The sequence below is a fragment of the Hippoglossus hippoglossus genome, chromosome 22 (assembly GCF_009819705.1).
Source record: "Hippoglossus hippoglossus isolate fHipHip1 chromosome 22, fHipHip1.pri, whole genome shotgun sequence".
NCBI lineage: Eukaryota > Metazoa > Chordata > Actinopteri > Pleuronectiformes > Pleuronectidae > Hippoglossus > Hippoglossus hippoglossus.
The window spans coordinates 25,925,842-25,940,103 of NC_047172.1; the positions used below are offsets into that span (position 1 = coordinate 25,925,842).

The 14,262-nt window shown below is 38.8% G+C and overlaps 1 protein-coding gene and 1 long non-coding RNA gene across 2 annotated transcripts in view; one reads left to right on the forward strand and one right to left on the reverse strand.

The window, feature by feature from the left end:
• The window catches only part of syne3 (spectrin repeat containing, nuclear envelope family member 3), a 76,260-nt gene extending 67,541 nt beyond the window's left edge, over positions 1-8,719 (forward strand). Inside the window, 2 exon segments of the mRNA XM_034577102.1 lie at positions 4,212-4,397; positions 7,923-8,719. Of these exon segments, the coding sequence (XP_034432993.1) occupies positions 4,212-4,397; positions 7,923-8,105 (369 nt within the window). The 3' untranslated portion in view covers positions 8,106-8,719.
• LOC117756561 lies at positions 773-12,512 on the reverse strand. The gene is made up of 3 exons (XR_004612817.1): positions 12,503-12,512; positions 2,926-2,935; positions 773-1,060 (listed from the first exon to the last, which is right to left on the reverse strand). It is a non-coding gene; the product is annotated as an uncharacterized LOC117756561 (long non-coding RNA).
• Between the last annotated feature and the right edge of the window lie 1,750 nt (positions 12,513-14,262).

Genomic DNA, 14,262 nt, shown 5'->3' on the forward strand with positions numbered 1-14,262 from the left:
ATCCATGAATCACTATTTCCTATAATATCTCCCATAATGTCTTGGGAAATGCATATGTTCGCTTTGTTTTATCTTGTTTTGTTTGTTAATTCAGTGTTTTGCTACAGTATCCAAAGCTCGTTAATATAAAAGGAACAACTCCATCTTATTTCACACTTTTTTCATCTGTGAATTTACTGGACATTCTGATCAAAGATAGCCTAAGTGCATTCATGTGCCTCTACCTACGCAGACTTTGCACACCGCTACCAGGATTATTTCTTTCCAATGCGGGTTTCAACGCTGCATTGGGGGTCCCTGGAAACTCTGTATTCACACCTTTTGTTTCCACTGTTCGACATTTACTGCCACGTTCAAGTTAACAAGCTCTCCTCTCTCATCTCATCTTCACTGTCTGTTTCTCCCTGTGTGAGTAAGTGGGGGCGGGGGTGGCCCGGGGCTTGTATCTGTGAGTATATACTCTGCCTCGCTCCCAATTTGGCAGCCACCTACAATGCTGTCCTAAGTTCTTCCCCCAGACAGTGCAATACTCTCAGGATCACTTACTGAAAACAATGCATGTTAACCCTGTGACCACGCCCTTCATGGGGTATAAGTACTCGTGCAACACAGTGATCAACAGGAAAGCCGACTCAGCGGCCCCCATCACGAGCAATGTCTTCATACCATCGTAGGATGCTGAAAGAGGCTGTGCTCAGACGCTGGGAGGGAATCCATCATCATAGTTTGAGGTCGCTCCCTTATCACCTCGCTCACCTGCACAGTCACCACAATTTCAGTCAGTGGATTCCACACACAGCGTGGAAGCAGATCAGGATTTCTCCTGCTATGAGAACCTACAGGTGATTTCTCCTCACCTCCTTTTCTCCACACCTCAGAAAGCTACACCCACTAGCTCCCCCTACCAGCTGGACTCGCCATCGACTTGGGGAATTTTGACAGGGTTGTTCCACAAAAAAATCCAAGAGGAGAAATCTGAGAGCAGACACTTCATGAGCGCGCAGAAAGCAGCCCGAGTGTGGAGAAGGGCTGAAGCTTGGAGCACAGGAAATTCAAGACCCTGCCTAAGAACTTCAGCACGAGCTGCTTCGACAACGTCTTGCCAGCAGAACCACAACAACAGGAGCCACAAACCAGCAAGACCACTTCATTACACTTAAAACAGTACATCAAAAGGGACCCTTTTCCCCTTTTCATGAACTGGTACCTGGGCTTAATAGTTAAACATACATGTAGCTGAGCAAAGGACTGTCTAATTCAATTTTGTGTGATGTTTATAAGTTTGATTTGTGCTTCATTTTTGCTGTGATATTTTGGTAATAAGTTATTTGAAAGTTAATGTTAGTTATGTTATGCTCTTTACAGACTTTCTTTGCATGCAACTAACTACTTTCTCTAACCTGGCACCAACACACACACACACATCTCCCCAAACTTAACACATACATGTGACTTCAACCACATCACTCCACCTACACACCAACATACTCGCGCACACACACATGCATACTCATATACATACATCTGTATATAGTAAGTACACCTTTAGTTAGTTTGTGTGTTCATACTTTTATTATTTTCATAATAAATGTTTTTCTTTAACACACATGTTCATTAATGTTGCATAAGTGTGAATTTTGCCAACCTCTACACTGTCAAGAACTCTATATCCTTCAACTTTGCTAACTACTAACATGGTAATTTTTGTTATAATTATTGATTTAATTATTAATCAGAGTTCCAAACTTATAGTTAGTACTTTCATGAGACTTATTCAATAAATTGGCTATCTTTTCCCTTCCTTTGAAGGGTGGTGCCCCGATGTAGCTTTAATGTCAATTAAAGTTATTATTTTATATTAAGATTTTTTATATTAAGATTAAATATTTTTCTGATTGTCAAATTTATTGAATGCCCAAAAGCACCATTTAATGGTGTCACGTTTAAGGTATAATAATCACAACAGTCATCATCCTTCCATTCGTTGATTAAAAGTTATATATACTGTCAATTTTCGTCAGGGGGCGGGGCCGTGGCGTGGCGGTGAATTTTCATGATTCGCCAGAAAACAATAAGTACTTATAACTTCCATGTATATTGTCCAATATGCCTCGGACTACATATGTACAACAAGGATCCTGCCCTGAACAGCTCCATATGATAATATTTGATAATAGTCATAGCGCCCCCTACCTGTAACAGGAAATATCATGTTGGTGTTCTGCAGCTAGCCCGTTCACCCGATTTATGTGAAATTTGTACAAGAGAGCCTAAAGGAGCTGGTGATGCCACAGAATCAAACTTGTGAGTTTTCATCGCATCATACTTGCTCGCAAGTCTAATTTTTCTGCCTTTTGGGGAATTTATCATACACGAAAACTGTGTATGACCGCAAGCCGTCAGGTCTGGCGAAAATTTACCTGATTCGCCAGAAAACAATAAGTGCTCACAACTTCTGTGAATATTGTTCAATATGTTTGTTGTTCTCTGTGACTCCTGACAGGACACAGAAGAAATCAGGAGCTCAGACAAATGTGATGATTTACATCAGTTGTGGATCGTGTCATTAGAATGAAGCAGCTGTTCTGTTTTTTATGTTTTCGTGGGTGTGTCCAGGGGTCTGTACTACGGAGCAACTTCAGCAAACTCAGGATATCTTTACGAGATCCAGCTGAACTTAACCTCACAATCACAGTCAGGCTCAGCGGTCACACGAATCTGGTTATCAACTTGTTAAGACAACCCCGGTTTTCCTCGTCAAGATCTGAGTGCGTGTACATGAAAGGGGCGTGTTTACTGCATATGACCAATCACAGACCTGTGTAAGTGAACTGACAACAGAGCCTCATATTTCACAACGAGGATTAAACTGTTATATAATAGAAATAAGAGGAGAACAAACACATTATCCAGACTAAAAGAAACACAGTTACAGCTGCTAAATGCAGGATGGACAGCTGGTAAAACATCTGATTGTGTGAATGTGTGAGTTACTGTTGACATTTGTGAAAAACATATTACGTGACCACAACATAATAAGGTGTGGGAACGAAATAAATAATTCGAGCCCACGAGATATGAATCTGTTCTGTACTAACAAGACCTGTGGAACTGAAGTGAAGAAGCCTGTTGGATGAGAGATGAAATGTTTCATTTAATCACGTGATGTAGCCTCTATAATGAGCTTTAGTGGGCGTAGCTTTTATACAGGTTGATCTCTTATCTCCAACTTAACCTGCTCCGTAGCAGGTTAGCCATTCAGCATAAGTGTCCATGGTGATTTACCCTGATAAGAAGTGAACGAGCTTTGTTGGAACAGAAACTCAGAATTTAACCCGAAGTCACCCTGATAAGCGCGTAATAAAGGGCTCTGGTGCAACTTCAAGGTTGTGTTGTATCAAATGTTCAATCAAGCAATCAATCAAATTTTATTTGTATTGAATATTCACAAATCACAATTTGTATCATAGGGCTTATGTTGCTGTCACAAAGAATTGTGGGGCGGCATTTTCTCCTTTCTTTTTATAAAGAATGGCCCAATGTTTCCTGTGTTAAAGGAGATAAGTTAGAAGGCATTGAAGCTCCTTTCCTTATCATTTAGATAATTCGAACAGCTCTTATTATGCTGGCTGCCAGGGCCGCTGCTAGCCATTTGGGTGCCCTAGGCATAATTGCTTAACAAACTCTACAGAAGACAGCAAAGATTGAACAACAAAACGAGCATTTTAAGCAGTTGCAAGAAACTCTACGCAAACTTCTGTAGGGACCCAGGGGGCACTGCACAGCTCCACTTGTGTGTTGTGATTTGCGATTGTAATTCCATATTTGTTGTTGTGTTTTGTGATTTGAAGTTGTAATTCCCTATTTGTTGTTGTGTTTTGCTTTTTGTTGTGTTTTGTGATTTGCGGTTGTAATTCCCTATTTGTCGTTGTGTTTTGCTTTTTATTATTGTGTTTTGTGATTTGTTGTTGTAATTACCTACATGTTGCGTTTTGCTTTTTGTCGTGTTTTGTGATTTGCGGTTGTGATTCCATATTTGTCGTGCTGTTTTGCCTTTTGTTGTGTTTTGTGGCTGTGATTCCATATTTGCTGTTGTGTTTGGCTTTTTGTTGTGTTTTGTTATTTGCAGTTGATTCCCTATTTGTCGTGTTTTGCTGTTTGTTGTTGTGTTTTTTGATTTGCCGTTGTGATTCTGCTGTGTCCTGGTGCAGGCTCTGCAGGCAGGAGTGGCCTGGGGTCAAGAGCAGTTCCAGCTGTTACTTAAGGAAAAGCAGTGCAGAGTGTCTGGTTCTGGGTCAGCAGAGGATGTGGGTCTTGAGGAAATTCGCTACCACTGGATGCTCTACAAGTCCAAACTGAAGGATGTGGGAGACATCAGAGCTAGGAGCAATGCTAAGGTGAGGAGAACTTATTCTTGATCACTTCAGAGTCCAAAGTGCCTGCTTTTCAAGTGTTGAGAATAATCTCATGCTCTGTTCATGAGAAACGCAAACCTGACGAAGGACCTTGTTACAAACATATTTTACATCAAACTTGTAGTTCACCATATATTATTTTGTTCTCTTTAGATATTGTATTTAGATAATATATTGTCTTAACTTTTTCTTTAAAGCTACGAAGCCTGACTATCAAAACACTTTTTTGTCAGCATGTTAACTGTAATAAATACATGAAAAACATATCTGTTGTATTAATATTAAGATATTAATATTCAATTATAAATTTATTTTAAAGTTACTTCCTGGCACCAGCCAACTCTATCAACTTGTAACTCTGATTAATCATTAAATAAAATAGATTATTTGGAGTTCTTGGCAGTGTAAAGGTTGGCAAAATTCACACTTATGCAACATGAATAAACAGACAGCATGTGTTTTGAAGGCATATATTTATTATAGAAATAATGAAGTAAAAACACACAAACTAAAAATGCAAAATGGGAGTAGAGATTTTTGTGCATCTAGTGCTCAGACAGTAAAACAACAAGCCTCCTTTTATTTTACACTTACTGTGATGTCACTGATGGAGACACTATTAGGGACATTGATGATGGGGTGACATCACAGTCATATCTCAGAATGTTGCTTTTTCAGATAGTAATAATAATAATAATGATTAACTTTATTTATATAGCACTTTTTAAAAACAGAGTTCACAAAGTGCTTTGACAAAAAAGCAAGAAAAGTAAATAAAAAGATGAACACATGTAAAAGCAGTAAAATGACAATAAAAATAAGTAAAAAAGTATAATAAAAGGTGTAAAGAAAACAATAAAATCACAGTAAAAACACAATATCACATGAACGCAAGTCTATATAAATTTTAAGAAGTGATTTAAAAAAGTCACTGACTCTGCTAGCCTTATCTCCTCAGGTAGGCCGTTCCAGAGTCGAGGGCCCCTGATGGAAAAAGCATGGTCACCTTTAGTTTTCAACCTCGACATTGGAACAGCAAGCAGGGCTCCACCTGAGGATCTAAGGCTGCGCGCAGGCACATAAGGGGTCAATAATTCTGTGATGTAGCTTGGGGCCAGACCCTGGCGTGCTTTAAAAGTGATCAGTAAAATCTTAAAATCAATTATAAAACGGACACAGAGCCAATAAAGAGGATCGGGGTGATGTGAAGTTGCCTTTAAGGACCAGTGAGAAGCCTGGCTGCTGCGTTCTGAACTAGTTGGAGGCGGGAGAGTGACTTTTGGCTTTTGCCAGAGAGGAGAGAGTTACAGTAGTCCAGTCTTGAGAAGACTAGTGTATGAATTACTTTTCGCAAATCTGGATGTGAAAGTACGGGTTTGATTTTCGAGAATGTTCTGATTTGTAGGAAGCAGGACACATTTTTTAATTTGTGGTTGGAAAATTAGTGTTTGGTCAAACAGAACTCCTAGGTTTCATGCAACGACCGAAGCATATAAATAGAAAATAAAATTGGGCCTAAAATTGAACCTTGTGGTACACCACAGGTAACATTCGTTTTAGAGGATGTGTAATTACCTATGGTGACCGAGCAGGTTCTTTCTAAAAGGTGAGAATCAAACCAACTAAGTGCAGTATCCTTGATGCCAACCCAGGTAATAAAAGGGACAACAACTGGGAGTGATTTGTTTACGGAGGTAAATGCATGCTAGGACAAGCTGGGACTCAAATGGAACAAACTGGCAGGTGTTACAACCGATGGTTGTCCAAATCTGACAGGAAAAAATGTCGGACTTTTGAAGCGGATGCAAGATAAAGTGAGTGAAATTAACCCAGAACTTAAATTGCTATTTTTGCATTGTATTATACATCAGGAGGTGTTGTGTAAGTCAGTGCTACTGTTACTGATGTTGTAACTAAATTAGTTAACTTTATCAGGGCAAGAGCATTGAATCACAGACAGTTTGTTGCACTTTTGGAGGAGCATGAGACTGAACATGGTGACATAGGCTACCACACAGCTGTCAGATGGCTCAGTCTGGGCAAAGTGCTTAAAAGAGTATGAGACCTGAGACCAGAGATCCGAGAGTTTTGTGAAAAGAAGGGCAAGGACATCCAAGATCTCTCAGATGCAGACTGGATGGCAGATCTTGCATTTGCTGTTGATGTCACTGCACTAATGAATGAGCTAAATAGCAAACTGCAAGGCAAGGGCCTATTCGCACACGAAATGTACAGCCTGGTGAAGGCTTTCTTGAGAAAGTTGGAGTTTCTTGCAAGCCAGTTGGAGAGCAACATTCTCAACCACATGCCAACACTGATAGAAGCCACACCATCAGTTGATCATCTCCACAGATACTCATCCATGTTAATGTTGCTGCTGCTAATGTCCTGTACATATATTCTTCATATCAGTATTCACCTTAACATCTCATTATCTGTATATATATATATATATATATTTATCTGCTGCATATATATTTTCATACACTACAGTATTTATTCATCTGCTGCAACCTGGTCCTGTATATATATTCTTATCTACTTTTCTGTACATAACTTTACATCTGTATTACTTACAATGCACTCCTATCACTTTCATCATTCAGTATTTATCATTCAGTATTTATATAAGTTTTTAAAATCTGTTTTCACTGCCGTTATCCTGTTCACCATCCTTTTACATTCATATACACTACTCTAACTCTTTGATTTTTGTATACTGTACTGTTTTTTAACTGTCCAGACATTGCACTGATGTCATCATTGTTTCTTTCTTGTTTTTACTCGTGTTTTGACATGCTCTATGTGCCTTTGACTTGCCCTCCGGGGACAAATAAAGTTGTTTACATTTGAATGCAGAAAAAATCATTAGGACCTCAAATTTGTAGAAGAGCATTACTAGAATGCGCTCCATAGAGACAACACCAAGGAGGTGTATCAGTAAAAAACGTTTAATAAGTAGTCTAATATTTTGGTTGTAAATATGAAATATAAATTACTGGATAATAAAAGCTTCGACAACATGTTATGTTATTAAAGTTAACAAGTTATGACCGTAATCTTTACAATAATCCAAATTACATATAGCTTAATGCTATAAAATGAAGGCTACCTATCCATTGTCAAAATCCAACCTACATGCATGACCCAGGATTAGCCTGCACACTACTGCTAGCCTCTCAAGCCAATTAAAGCCTCTGCTATGACAAATTTATCACCCTATTTTTTCTAACCCATTTTTCTTACTACAAAAGTCACTGACACTTTTTTTTAAGAGAAGTATCGAAACAAAAGTTTTGGTATCATTATATTACATTACAGCACTACTATTATTAGTCCCACCAAGTTTTGTGACAATCCATACATGCATTTTTGGGGTGATTTCATAATCAGACGGGGATGAAAACAGTACCCTTCTTCTGGCTAGGTGGCAGCTTTCAGATGCTTCAATTTAGTGCAATTTTAGTGCGTATGTGTTTTAACCCTGTGTTGCTGCTGTTGTTGCAGAAGCCCGGGTTGTTGCAGCGGGTATGTCGGCTGGCTTTTATTCTATGGGTCCCTCTACTGGCACTGCTGCTCCTGTTGTTCCTCCTGCCCCTCATGGATGAAGGCAACAGCTGCTCGTTCTCCAACAACTTTGCCCGATCCTTCAACATCATGCTTCGCTATGACGGACCTCCACCCACATAACCATCTTACAGCCATGGCTTATGTAGAACATTTTAACTGTAATTCTTGAGGTTCCACATTCCCCTGCCCTTTGATCATCATGCATGACTATAACACCACAAATAACACAACACAACCTTAATATTTCAGTTCAATATAAAGGCAGTGCCACTTCAAACCCTTTGTTCTTGTGATTATACTCGTTTTTAATAGTAGTTTCACTACCAGTACTCTTAAACTAATTTCATTATATATTAGCTTTTAAAGAACTAAAGATTAATATTTTTCATCCTTTTATATTATTTCTACAAGGATGGACTTAACATTACCTGGAGTAGCACGCACATCTGTAAGCATCAAAACCAACCATTTATGCACTCTGCATTCATACATTCTTGGCTGCTTTGTCAAATGTCTGTTCCGTTGGACTTTAAAAGCATATCATACTACCTACCATTAAGGATTAACAAGACTGTAATTCGATTCTAAATTCCATACTCATTTTAGGAATTTCCATATACTGTAAGATATGACTAGCAGATTTAATATTTACAACCTAATGTCAATTTTTATTACTTTTTAGTTCTATGCCAACAGTTAAAATGTGGTCGTTAGTCAAATCCTAAAATCAGTGCCAGGAGTCACATAAGCCATTTTCAGACATGACCTCTGAGTAAATTGGCTATGGAGTTTACCCAGAGTTTGCCTTTCACACATGCACAACGCAGTGGGAGGTTCTCTGCACATACGCGTTCACAACAGCAGCAAATCCTCTGCATTATTCAGGCGATAGTTGGAGCAGCAGGGTGCAGCAGACATCTCCTGCTGTGTTCACCCATTGACTTCTGGATTTCTACGGACTTCGTGCTGATAAAGTCCGAGTCTCCTACAGAGAAAATAGTCCAGTGCATGTATATAGGTATCATTAATCCAAGTTTCTTGTTTTACTAGCATACTAATTTATCATGTTATGATGAGAAACCTTTCTAATTTTCAATAGTGTCAAAACGAGAGGTTTTGTAATATAACAGATGAATGATTGAGAATGAATTTTGAAATTTTGTTATAGCAAGAAAAGTGATAACATTTTTTTAACGTTAAAACATAGTAACAAAAAATAAAATCAGTATAATGGGAAAGTTAAAGATTTTATGGGATTGGCAAATATTGGTGCTTTAAACTTCAGACTTTAAGAACTCTGTAATATTAGCAGATATTTCATAACAGCTAATCTGCATCTATTTAAAGCAGACATACTCATTCAGGTTAATCATTTTATTTTAGGTCATTACTTATAAAGCTTTATATGCTCTAATGATCAGAAAACACATTGCTTTCCTTATTCGGTCCATTTCTGCAGCTCATCATAATTTTTTGTTTAAGCTCCTGTCTCTTTGAGGCCCCCTCTTGATAAAGGCCAGTCTTCTCTGATTGGCTACATTGGCTTTGTTGAGATTGGTAAGAAATGTAAACCCCGCTCTTGCTTTAGCTGCCTGTGTTAGGGGATGTGCCAGACTGACATTACATCACATGACAGTCAGTGATGTTATGTGACATCACAATACCCCAGACGTATCGAAAGTGAAAAACGATATAATCTTTATATCTATTCATGTTTCAGTAAAACTAAACTTGAAGCTCTTTTTAACTGTACAACCACCTCATGAAAGCTGATACTTTTCTTTCCTGGGGTGCTATTTTGGTTTGAGCATGGTGATAGATCTTTTTCACAGCCTAATCCACCAGTGAAAACATTTACAAAGCAATCTACCTTTGCCTCTGACATTTTTGTTGACCAGTGTGCTGTTTATGCCAATGCCTGAGCAATAATATTTTGTGCAAACCCGCATATCTATAGCTTGTATTAAATCTTATATTCCTTCTCTCTTCACACCAGGCACACTCCTAAAAGCACACTCCCATCACCTCCACACACCATCACATAGACAGTTAGTTTCCCTTTTTTGGTTGTTTATCTATATTACTGATATAGTAATATAGATTTGACATTTATAGACAGATACTTAATTCATCCCCATGGGGACATTTAGATATCCAGTAGCTTACAAAGAAGACATTGAGACACAAATAAGACAAAGATCTGATTGATAAAATAAATAGATAAATGATAAATAGATGAGGTGCAATGATAAAAGTCCCTAAAACAGTCCTTGGAGTGTTTGCATAAATCTCATTTAGTGACTCATTACGAGTATCTTGATACAGCAATAGAGCCTTTGTGCATTGTGCAACTTCACAATTGTTACAGTATGTGTGTAAGTACTTAAATTCTGCTTCAGTTTAGACATAATTGTAAATCTCACATAAATAAATAAGACCCCACTGCCTAGATATTGCTATGCAATAATATAATGTAGATTCAACTTGGTTACAAAACTGCTGGTGCCATTGTTTCAAAAATCGAAGTTTGAGAACTAAAACTTTACCTTCAGGAGTTGTACATGTGTGTATATGTTTACATAAGCATTTCACCTCACATCTAAGAGGTTTCCTCAGAAGCTTCTTCAGAGGCATCTTGAATGAAAGGTGAAACATCTTTAAGAAACAAAAGCAAGACCAGTTGCTTATGCACATATGTAACTTATGAAGATACCATGACCTGGATGACTAACTTTCAAATTATAATTCAGATGCAGATAGCTGCCAACATAGACCAAGCAAAGCACAGATATTCATTAGCTTGATCCGACATTAAATCAGAAGTGGAAACACAGAGTTAATATCATACACATTATCACCAACAAGCCTATGGTGTGTATGGTAATGATGAGTGCTTTTAAAATGTAGAAATATGCTATATGCAGCACCTTTAAAGTTAACAAACTTACCACAAATTGAAAAGCGGTATACATTTATCATGGCCTCAGATTTTTATGTATGCCTAAGTCACTTGTACTCTGTGCCATAACCACATGTATTTATTCAGTATATAGCTTAATAAACCACTTGTGTACTATATAGCATTTATATAGCCATGCTAAATATAAAGCTTAGTCCTGTCATGCATGTTAATGTAGCATTACATGCTAAATCAAGTGTCCCTTTAAAGAAGACTATGCAATGCCTGGACAACTTGATATCTTGTGCCACAAATAAAATGACGAATATCCTGAGCACAACTGGTCAGTGTGTGTGACAACCAAATAGAATAAAAGCAAAATTTTAACGTCAGAGTTGTTGGAGTACAAATGTAATGCAAAGATGACCTATATGCCAGTGCCTGCTGTTTGTTTTAGCTATTGCTTATGAAGAAGAATGTCAAGTTAGAGCTTTTTTTGAAGAAGAAAAAGATGATCTTTTATTAAAGGTTTGAAATAGGATAAAAAACTGTTTTAACTGTTTGAAAGAGCTTGTATTTAAACAATGTTATTTTTATTCTGATGAAATAAATCTATTTACCTATTCTGAGCTGTGTATTTTTGTATGGTTTGAATGTATTGTGTTTCAAGAATATGATAATTTCACTATTGTTGTATGGTTAATGGTTCTGACCTGTAGTCGTTTATATTTTTCAAATAATTTCAATCAAAGTACAATTTCAACAAACAAACAATAACCAAATCAAATCAGAATTTGTTGTGACTACCCTTTGCCTTTAAAACAGCGGCAGTTAACATAAGTACACCCACACAGTTTTTCATGGCAGCAGAGTTTTGCATTAACGTGCTAAAAGAGCTCCATTAATTGAACATGCTCATGTTTTCGGTGAAAGGTAAACTGAACAGATCAGATCAGTTTTCAACTGGTGAGCGTGCGCGTTGTTCTCTATCACAGGAGGATGCTCATGTTTTATGGCAATGTAAAATAAAATATTTAATTTCAGCAAAAATTTTACAAAATTGTACATGTTTAGAGTGAATATCCCCTGGAAAATCATGCAGATGTGGCCCAAAAACTCTAGCACTCCATAGCAAAACATCTGAACATCAACAAACTGCAGAGTAAAGTTAAGTGAAGTTTTAGTAGGGATCGCCTGTAAACCGAGAGAACAACAGTAGGTGGGAGAGACATTGGACTAGCGTTTTACCAGGATTATGAACAAAAAAAATAATACGGATCTTTACAAAACATCAGGTCTAAATTTGTTTATGTTACAGAGCCCCGCTGGCAATCTTATGGAAGTTCTAGCCACGAGATAGTTGAAAATGACATGAATCTGTTCTTTACTGACAACACCGGGCAAACTGAACTTAAGAAGCCTCTTCAATGAAAAAATACTATAAAATTCAATTAATTCAGTAAGACGTATTATCTACATCTATTATTATTTACCATGGATATGGAGGGGATTATCAGAGCTTCAAAATGGGTAGTGGGTGGTGAGCAACAAAAGTCAGGGGTTCTATCAGGGCCAACAGGGATGACATGACAGCCCTGACCACAACGGCACCATGCACCAGCAGCAAACTTGAAAGAAACATCACATGGGCCAGGATGGCGATCTTCTTCTTCTTCTTCTTAGTAGTTCGATTTATTGGCTGATGGCAACCAACGTCAAGGTGCATTACCACCATCTTATTACCGTGATATTTGATAGCTTTTCCTTCTTCTTCGTTCGGTCTAATGGCGGGTGGCAAACTACTGTGTTGGAATGTGAATAGTCATATTAAATTATTTTGTCCTTAGATAATGGAGTATACTCCCTATTTCAATGGTAAATAATATTTCCAAGATCAGTTCTTCCACTTCATGCTTTGCAATTTCCGTCTTCTGCTTTTCTCGTTCTCTAAGCCTCCATTTGGCAGTAATCAAATTATCCTGTTGGATATCTGTTTATTAAGTGCAGTGTATTTTTGAGTCTAGTCAGTTCTATCCTCAGCCTAGTCACAATGTTCTCCTCTTTGGTGCTCCTTTTTGCTGTCCTCACTGTGCTCAGTTCCTGCTGTACTGCATAAAGGTGTCTCCCTGTGTGTGCTACATCCCAGCTATGCTATGGAAAGAGCTTTGATTGGTCATCAAGACTGTTACAACCTGAGGCAAACTCTAACAGAAAGAAAAGTCAGAGGGATGCTGCCCAAATCAAAGAAATAAATATAACAAAAAGAGAACTTAGACTTAACTAGCTCCACAAAAAACAAACATCATTAACGGAAACAAAAATCCTCACTATCTAATTCATGTCAAACTCAAGGCCATCAGGCCACTTCCGGCCCGTGGTACAATTAAATCCGTCCCGCGATAAAATATCATATGTCTATGTCTCTCTGGCCTGCCTGTAAATATGACGCACACTTTTTTGTGTGAAAAGAAAGCCCCATTGGCCGTGCCACGTTGCGCAATGCCCGACTAGACGCACACGGAGCGAGCGAGTGCTCCTCTCCAATCCACTCACTCGCCGAGTATTTGATGATATGATTTTCCCAGCGTTCCAGAGATCCCAGTGCCTGCCCCGCCAAGTTCACCGTGTCTCTCAGGCTTATCTCTCTCTCTTTTTCCTTCCGTCTTTCTCTCTCCATCTTGCTCCGGCCAGAGAGCCAGGCGGCATGCACAGGCTCCACTAGCCGAGCCAGAGTGCACATTGCCCCGCAGGACAGAGAGCCAGGCAGAGTGCAATGGCTCCGCGCAATGCCTGGCTAGACTCCACACGGAGTGAGCGCCCCTCACCCTCACCCTCACCTGCCGAGTATTTGGTCTTATTAAATTATTTTACTCAGCGCTGCAGAGATCCCAGTGTCTGCCCCGTCAAGTTCACTCACACACTTTTCTCTGTGATGAAAATGAACACAAACCCACACAGGAGTCGTCTCACTGATGCACACCTTCACTCCATCTTGAGGGTTTCCACAGCACAGAACCTAACCCCAAACATTAATGAACTTGCAGCCAAGAAAAGATGCCAAACATCTGGCTCTGGCACTTTTTGCACTTTATCCAATATCCCGTCTGTCCTGTTTAATAAATGTTGACCCTGTTTGGCTCTCGACATATTCCCAGTTTTTAATTTTGGCCCTCTCTGTGATTGAGTTTGAAACCACTGGTCTAGAAAACAAAACTACAAAAGGGACAGCACCCATTAACGCGCGGCTGTGGCTGAGGGGCAGAGTGGTCGTCCTCCAACCTGAAGGTTGGCAGTTTGATCCCCAGTCTTCCCAATCTGCATGCCGAAGTGTCCTTGGGCAAGATACTGAACCCCGAATTGCCCCTCATAGAACAACAA